The sequence below is a fragment of the Garra rufa genome, chromosome 3 (assembly GCF_049309525.1).
Source record: "Garra rufa chromosome 3, GarRuf1.0, whole genome shotgun sequence".
Taxonomy (NCBI): Eukaryota; Metazoa; Chordata; class Actinopteri; order Cypriniformes; family Cyprinidae; genus Garra; species Garra rufa.
Genome location: NC_133363.1, coordinates 43,984,500 through 43,994,011, shown reverse-complemented (window position 1 = coordinate 43,994,011; position 9,512 = coordinate 43,984,500). Strand labels below are relative to the sequence as shown.

The 9,512-nt window shown below is 33.6% G+C and overlaps 1 protein-coding gene across 1 annotated transcript in view; it reads right to left on the bottom strand.

Moving 5' to 3' along the window:
* Positions 1–4,275: 4,275 nt before the first annotated feature.
* herc1 (HECT and RLD domain containing E3 ubiquitin protein ligase family member 1) overlaps positions 4,276–9,512 on the bottom strand; it is a 59,160-nt gene continuing 53,923 nt past the window's right edge. The window contains exons 75-77 of the mRNA XM_073836221.1: positions 7,884–8,036; positions 7,452–7,757; positions 4,276–5,095 (exon numbers count right to left, since the gene is read on the bottom strand). Coding sequence (XP_073692322.1) covers positions 4,910–5,095; positions 7,452–7,757; positions 7,884–8,036 — 645 coding nt within the window. The 3' untranslated portion in view covers positions 4,276–4,909. The remainder of the gene's footprint in view (positions 5,096–7,451; positions 7,758–7,883; positions 8,037–9,512) is intronic.

Here is a 9,512-nt window from a genome sequence, read left to right as displayed (position 1 = left end):
AGATTTTTAATGTTTTTTTTAAAGAGGCCTGCATTTATTTGATCCAAAGTACAGCAAAAAATATTTCAACATTTTACCATTTTACTTGGAGTCAGTATAATTTTTTGGGGGGGGGGGGAGAAATTAATACTTTCATTTAGCAAGGATGCTTTAAATTGATCAAAAGTGATTTTATAGAAGAATTTATAGAAGAATTTCTTTTTTTAGAAATTGATACTTTTATTTAACAAGCATGCTTGTCAGCTTACAAAAGTGATGATAAAGACATTTATAATGTTACAAAAGATTTCTATTTCAGATAAATGCTATTCTTCTGAACTTTCTATTCATCAAAGAAACCTAAAAAAATCTACTCAGCTGTTTGCAACATAATAATAATATTAAATGTTTTTTGAGCAGCAAATCAGAATATTTGGAATATTAGAATGATTTCTGAAGGATCATGTGACTGGAGTAATGATGCTAAAAATTCTGCTTTGAAATCACAAAAATAAATTAAATTTTAAAATATATTCAAATAGAAAACAGTTATTTTAAATAGTAAAAATATTTAATAAATGTACTTTGGATTAAATAAATGTAGGCTTGCTGAGTAGAAGAGACTTTTTTAAAAACATCTTTTGACTGGTAGTGTATATTGCTGTTTTAAATTACAATTGTCCTGCAAAGTAAAAAAAAGTGATAATTAGGTTATTGTATATGATGTATATTTAATTATGTAATGTAATGTATTTTAATAATAATATCAAATTCTTTATTTTCAAAATGATCAAATCTTAAAGCTTTATTTTGGTGGAATGCTGATGAAGATGTTGTAAACGGTTCAAACAATGTGTTTCCAAAAATCACAATGAACTTACTGCACATTTCTTTAGAAGCAGAATTTACTGTGCAAAGTTGTATTGTGATTTCAGTTTTATTTTGATTAATTGTGGCACATTTATTCGTTGTAATTTTGCATTCAATGTAATTATTTGAATCAACTCACAAACCCCCTACAGTTCCCTCACAAACTGTAATGCATTACTCAGACACCAGCAGCTGACTCATTCTGATCACAAGTGCATCATGTGAGACAGTTTTTAACATCTTTGCATTTCTACTTTTTTCCCCACACAGACGTTTGTGAATCCACACTATCAAGGCAGTCTGATCCCAACTTACATCATACTATCTGTCATGGCGGCCTGGGCGTACTTGTGTGCTGGAGGATCTTTGAGGAACCTCAAACTCTGCCTCACCTGTAAAGATAAAGACTTCTTGCTGGCCAATCACAGGCCTAGATAACCCATCAGCTACAAACAGGACTTTCTCCAAAGACCGGCTCATTGAGCCAGTAGGCCGAAGACACGGCCAGCAGCCCTGGACTTTGGGAGGCTTATGGTCTGGGTAGTCTGCATAAGAATGGTTGCTGAGTAACAGGAATTTTATGTCTGCAGATCTTGCACTTTCTGTAATTACCTCCTCTTCTGTTTTCTGTTCTGTACCTCATGTTCTGTGTGAAAGAGACACTGAAACCATGTCAAAGAGTGTGTGTGTTTTTTACTAAAGAATTGTCTAGAGCTGCTTTCATATGTGATTTTCTCCTTTGTAGCAGGTTTTAAATGAGGTCTTGTATAGGTTTGGCCTTAAATTGTTTACTCTTCCCCTGTGTATTTTTTGTTTAACTGGCCAGTTAAGCTCAACCGATCTGCCAATTTTCTGTCATCACTTTTAGAGTGGATCTTTAATTCTCTGCCGAACAAACCCTGGAGTAACGTTGTTTTCCTTTTAATCCATGTGTCTGTAAGCTTGTCTTTTTAAAATATCCTTTTCAACTCTCCCTAGAGCGGCAGTTTAATTTTCCCAGTGGACGTATTTAAACAGCTTGAGCTTGAATGATAAATGCAGTGGCCACTCTTAATAAAACCACTACTCTCTGAATCTCTGGATGATTTTAAACACATAGGTGGGGTCAGTGGTATGTTTTAGATGTCACTTTTATTGGACTCATGCTTTTAGTTTCCTTTGACTGTAAGGTGTATGAAATTTTCATTCACAATAAAGTAGCTTGAGCTCAAATACATTGTGCCTTTCTTTTTGCCAAATAAGCATATATATGTGTCAAAAGTTTACACACACCTTGCAGAATCTGCAAAATGTTATTTTACCAAAATAAGAGGGATCATACAAGATGCGTTATTTTTTATTTAGTACTGACCTGAATATGATATTTTACATAAAAGACATTTACATATAGTCCACAAGAGAAAATAACAGTTGAATTGATAAAAATGACCCTGTTCAAAAGTTTACATACACTTGATTCTTAATACTGTGTTGTTTCCTAAATGATCCACAGCTGTTTTTTTTTTGTTTTTGTTTTTTTTAGAGATGGTTGTTCATGAGTCCAGTGTTTGTCCTGAACAGTTAAACTGCCTGCTGTTCTTTAGAAAAATCCTTCAGGTCCCACAAATTCTGTGGTTTTTCAATATTTTTGTGTATTTGAACCCTTTCCAACAATGACTGTATGATTTTGAGATCCACCTTTTCACACTGAGGACAACTAAGGAACTCATATGCAACTATTACAGAAGGTTTAAACAATCACTGATGCTTCAGAAGGAAACATGATGCATTAAAAGCTGAGATATAAAAACTTTTTGAATTTAAAGATCAGGGTACACATTGCAAAAATGCTTTTCTTAGATTTTTTGTCTTGTTTTTAGCCAAAATATCTAAAAATTCTTAAATCAAGAAGGATTTTCTAGATGAGTAAAAATTGTCTTGTTTTCAGAAAAAGTCAAAATTAAGTGCGTTTTTGCTTGAAACAAACAAGATAATCTGTTAATGGGGTAAGAAAAATAATCTTGTTTTCTGTTTGAAAAAAAAAAAAAAAATCTTACCCCACTGGCAGATTATTTTGCTTGTTCTAAGCAAAAACTAAATCTTGACTTGCTTTTTTTCTGAAAACAAGAAAATAATTTTTACTCATCTAGAAAATCCTTGATATAAGAATTTGTGGATATTTTGTCTGGAAACAAGACAAAAGTACTAAGATAAGCCTTTTTTTGCAGTGTAAATGTAGCTTATTTTGTCTTCTGGGAACATCTAAGTACTTTCTGTAGCTTCTGAAGGGCAGTACTAAATGAAAAAAAAAAAGATATTTAGGCAAAACAGGACAAATGTCCTCATTCCGTTCAAAAGTTTACGCCCCTGGCTTTTAATACAACGTTTATATATACCGCGTTGACCTGAATATAAGACAACCCTGATTATAAGACGTACCTTTTGGAAAACCAAATCTTGTGTTTTATTAGGATAAAAACATTTCTTAAATTATTTTCACATTGCATATTTTTCCTATTTTAATGTTTGTTTTGAGAGAATGGTAAAAGATACACTTTTTGATACACCATTAAAAAATAACAGGTAGCCTATCTGAATTATATAACAATTAGGCTATCTCATAGTAGCCTACAAAAATTTCATAACCAGTAAAAGTGAAATCTTATTGTAGTCTTCAAATCTGGGTTCTAGCTTACATTTTTAAAATCACTTACAGAGTAAGTTTGGTCCCATCAGGCTGACATGACTAGTATCCACTGTAAGCCTTTTTTTGTTTTCACTCCGATGTTCTAACATTATAATATACATTACATTACATATTTCATGGCACACTCATATTACCTCTATTTGGCGCCACCTATTATTGACATGTCAAAGTCTAGACCCTGAATATAAGACGACTGCATTTTTTCAGATGCATTTCCGAAAAACCCATAAAAAATGTAACAAATATTGAAAATATGTTTCTGTTGTTTCTACATTAACTTGAAGATTGAATGTGAAATTTTTGCAATATAAATGTATATTTAAAATCTTAAATGTTAGGTGGGATTAATCAATTAATTTCAGAAAAAAAATGATCATTAATTAGGTAATTTTTTAATCAAAATAATTTTATCATTTTTATAATAATTTGCCAATAATACATTTTTAATCGCCATTAATGTATTTTAGATTTTCAGGTTTTAGTTTTCAACAAAGCTGCATTTAGAGTAAAAGCAGTAACACTATGAAATGTTAATTCTAAAAAAGCTGTTAAAAATGTTAAATCCATTTCAACATTATATGACATTTTAATCAGCTGTTATTTCAGTCTTCAGTGTCACATGATCCTTCAGAAATCATTTTGAATAAAAAAAAAAAAGAAAAAAAAAAAAAAGAAATCATTTTGAAATATGTGGTCAACAAACATTTTTATAATGTTGTAATAACACTTTTTTTTAGGATTCTTTGATAAGTAAAAAAGAAAAGAAATAAGCATTTGTTTAAAATAGAAATCTTGTTTCTTTTTACTATCACATTCAATTTAAAGAAAATACTTTAACACTAAACTTTAGAGCATATTTTTTTCCCCAGGTCATTTTGGATTTGTGACCAATAATGCACCAACAATGCTGTTTCAGATTCAAACATTTATTGCATCTGACATAAGAAACCTGGTGTAGGCGGTTCAAAAAATTCAAATAAATACAGATACTCAATGTAAAACAATTTCCTAATGAAGCATTATACACAATGTACAATCCTTTTCCTTTTTTGTCATTCTATACATTTTTTTTTTAAATAAAACACTTTCATGCAGAACATCCTGAAAAAAAGGCAGAGCCAAAAGAAGAATAGTGGAGAAAGTCTGCGCTTCAAAGTAAAGAGAAGGAATATACATCGACACATGTGCGAGTGTGTACATGTGTGTAAACAGATTGTGCGGCCCACCCAAGGTTAGCTTAACTGCTAAGAAAAACGAAAAGTGAATTAAAAACACTTGATTACGTGTTCAAGATGTATATGTGAAAACATCTGTAATCATAAAAATCATAAAAGCCTTAGTCCATGAGCTGTGTTTACGTGTGCATGCAGGGGGTCAGTAATCAGTGTCCGACCCCTCTGCGTTGTCCACATTTCGGGAGAGCATGTAGTTATCCATGTCGATAGAACGGCAGTTATTAATCGCATAACGCAGCCGCTCCGCCATGACTGACTGGCTAGAGTAAGGTGGGAGGCGGAGCTGGAAGAAACACGTCTGAGAGGTGGGAAGACTGTCGTACGGCTGAAAAACAGCAGAAACACACATTAGTATATAAACACATATGTGATCCTGGACCACAAATCAATTTTTTGAAATTGAGATTTATACATTATATGAAAGCTAAATAAGCTTTCCATTTAATAAGCTTCGGTGTATGGTTTGGTATGATAGGACTTTATTTAAAACCTTCTGAGGTTCTTCGTTTACCAGTCACACTCAGGACCCTCACGGTCAAAAGTGACCGGACCCCTGAAATCATTATTTTATTTTTTTTCAGTAAAATCAATCAAATGTATTTTTGTTCAATAATATTTTTTCTTTTTTTCTGTGGTGTTTTGAGAGAATTTTATGATAATAATTAATATGTATGCTATCATTATGATCTATTTTTTCCCCATTGAATATAATAGAACTTTTTTATATATAAATAGAAATAGCCTATAGAAAATAATTTTTTGAAGTCAGATTGGTGCCATCTGGTGGTGTAGTGAGCATAATTATCAAGCAATATCATATTTTAACCACTAGATAGATGTACTTGCTCTCTGTAGAAGTGCTTGTGAATTCTAGTTGTTTTTGCACATATTTGCCTTTGCCTTTTCAGGTTGTGGGTTTTAATATATAATATGAGATTATCAAAGACTATTTTTTAATTATTTGCCAAGTTTTTTGTTTGTTTGTTTTACTTTATAATACAGTCAAACCTGAACATTGCCTTAGAAAGATAACCAATGGAAAGCATTTTGTTACCCATTGTTTTAATTCTAACTTAATAAAAATACAATTCTTTCAGTCATAAACTTTTTTTTCTTTTTAACCTTTTTATAATGAACATTTTCATTAAAATTATTTTTTGTCAAATTCAATGAACAGTAACTCTTATTTAGCACATGCTGTGATTGGCTTTTTGTTTTCATAAACAGGTGCTGCAATAGGCCTGGAGGTTACTTGGGAAGAATTATATCCTTTGATATTACCCTGTGTGTGTGTGTGTGTGTGTGTGTGTGTGGGCATGTTTTTGTGACATATCAGGACACAAATGTGTGTAATAACATGGGTATGACATAGGTATTACAAGGAGAGGGTGACTTATGAGGACATTGCCCATGTCCCCACTTTTCAAAAGGCTTATAAATCATACAGAATACGTTTTTTTGAGAATGTAAAGATATGCACAGTCTCCTGTGAGGGCTAGGTTTAGGTGTAGGGAAGGTGTAGGGTGATAGAAAGTACGGTTTGTACAGTATAAAAACCATTACGTCTATGGAATGTCCCCACAATTCACAAAAACAAACATGTGTGTGTGTGTGTGTGTTCAAGTGAGAGACATGGTGTGTGACTTTTGCATTTTGCATCCAATGTCTCCCTTTTATTTGATTCATTGATTTTGTTTCACTTATTCTCACATTTCTGTTACAGTCTCATATTTCCCTATGTGTGTGTGTGTGTGTGTGTGTGTGTGTGTGTGTGTGTGTGTGTGTGTTTGTCTATTTTGCAACCTTGATGGCTTACAGTCTCATGCTTTCATTGCTGTGCACTTTATTTCTTACATTGATTGCTTCTATGTGCTATGTGCTTCACACATTTCCCAAAATTAGCTTTTGAAATGACACACGTTCATTTGTGTGTGCGTATGTTTTTGTGTGTATAAGTGTGTGTGTGTGTGTGAGTGTATTGTAGTGTTTTGCACTCTTGATGTTTTAGAGAGTCACCCCTTCACTGTTGTGTGCTTTTTTCTGCATTGTGGCTGATTTGTAGATTGTATGCACAAAAAAAACTCTGTATTTTCATATTTTTGCCAATTTCCCATTCATTTCCTATGGCCGGTCATTTTGACCCGAAGGCCCCCCGAGTATGACTATTTTTTTACGACCACTAAGACTTTTCAAATCCTGTCCCCAATTTGTGTGTGTGTTCATATACCAAGTACCATAAAAGTCACTAAGTTTTGTACCATTCCGATGAAGCTACGATTTTTTTAACTTTTTCATTTAAAAAATTCCGGTCAGAAATGACCGAAGAACCCTAGAGGGTTAACCGAGATACAACTACTTAAAAATCTGAAATCTGAGGGTGCAAAAAAACTAAATACTGAGAAAATCGCCTTTTAAGTTGTCCAAATGAAGTTAATAATATAATACTTATAAAAAAAAAAAAAATAAGTTTTGATATATTTATGGTAGAAAATTTACAAAATGTCTTCATGTAACATGAAGTTGTATGATTTTTAGCACAAAAGAAAAATCAATAATTTTGACCCATACAATGTATTTTTGGCTACTGCTACAAATATACCCGTTCAACTAAAGACTGGTTTTGTGGTTCAGGGTCACATATAAGCTGCTTTTCCACCAGCTATAAATCTCTACATTCTTACCCGGTCCACCTTCATGATCTGGAACCTCTGGGAAATGTCAGCAGTGTTAGCTGGCAGACGGGAGCGCCCCGAGACGAAGCGCATGAAAAGCACTCTCTCCTCATTGGAGAACTCCTCCAGTGTCTGCCAGAACCACTGCACCAGCTGTTGCTGCTCGTCCACCTCTCTGTACCGGACCACTTTCTTCAGGACCTCCACGCTGATCTCTGGCAGCCCGCAGACCATCTGCTCCAGCTGCCGTGCTGTTAGTAAGGAGAGCAAGGGAACAGGCACGATCCAGGACATGCCCTCGCGCACCGCCGCCACCTAACACACACAGATGAATAACAGAATCAGATGACGAAGTCATTGTTTAGGTGTGGATACACTCACACATATTCAAGGAAAGGATACACTGGTTTTAGACACAATTGAGAGTCGAGTTGAACACACCTGGCGATTCATTTCATGCAGGCGATACTCAATGGCACGCTCTACATACTCCTTCCTATTGGAAAAGGTCAGCGGTATGCTGTTTCCTCCAGGGATGATGGGAACCATTTTCCCATCAGCGCTTTGGCCAACAAATGAGTCCAGTGGAATCATCTATATATAAGATAAACCAAATGAACATAAAAATATATATCAAGTAATAAAGGCTAAGAAATTTTACAAAAAAAACCCCCAATGTTTTAAGTAGACATTTTAGATCTCATTTCTAGATGAGTTGTAAACAAACTTTGAATTTGGGGTAAAAATGCCTGAAAAGTGTCTGAAAGTTTGAAGAAGTTGTAAAAGATTGAAGTTTGAAAGTTTAGGAATTGATTAACATTGTTATTGTGTTTCTAGCATGATTAACATGTTGCTAACATGATTACCAAGTGTTATTAACATGTTATTAAATGCTAGCATGATTAACAAGTTAGCATACATAGCTTGTTACAAACATGTTAGTTTCTATCATAGACTTTAACACTGTTGCCGTGGGTTGTTTGTCATGTCTGCTGGTTGAAACGACCCCAATAATGTGATATTTAGCCCCTGGAAAGCTAATTTTATCCAGGGAAACCCTGCCAAAAAAAGTGCATTTTACCCCTTGGAGCACGGTTTTTACCAGAGACCCCCTTCAAAACACCATTGGGCTAGTTTTGAGCTAGTTTGGAGCATCAATTGGGCAGGGTTTGTTGTGAAAACCTGGCAACCCTGATTGTTAGCATGTTACTAGCATGTTAACTAGCATGACTGGCATGTTTGCTAACATAATGAGTTACTAACATGTTTCTAACATGTTGTTACCATGATTAACAAGTTACTAACATGTTTCTAGCATTACTAGCATATTGTTAGCATGTTACTAACATGTTGTTAACATGATTCACATGTTGTTAGTATGTTGCAAACACGATTAACAAGTTGGTAGCATGTTAATAGCATGTTTCTAACATGTTACATTGATTAGCAACTTACTAACATGCTGTTAACATGTTTTTAGCATTATTAGAATGTTACTAGCATGCTTATAGCATGATTAACAAGTTACTACCATGTTAATAGTATGTTTCCAACATGATTGTTAATCATGCTAATCTTGTTAAAAACATGCCAAAGTATTAACATGTTCATAGTATGTTTAACATGATTAGCACGTTGCTAACATGTTTTTAGCATGATTACCATGTTACCAACATGACTCTAACATGATTACCAGCTTGTCTCAGCAATTACTAGCATGTTACTAAACATGCTATATATGTGACCCTGGACCACAAAAGTCTTAAGTCGCTGGGGTATATTTATAGCAATAGCCAAAAATACATTGTATGGGTCAAAATTATTGATTTTTCTTTTATGCCAAAAATCATTAGGAAATTAAGTAAAGATCATGTGCCATGAAGATTTTTTGTAAAATTCCTACTATAAATATATCAAAATGTAATTTTTGATTAGTAATATGCATTGTTAAGAACTTAATTTGGAGAACTTTAAAGGTGATTTTCTTAGTATTCTGATTTTTTTGCACCCTCAGATTCCAGATTTTCAAATAGATGTATCTCGGCCAAATATCGTCCTATCCTAACAAAC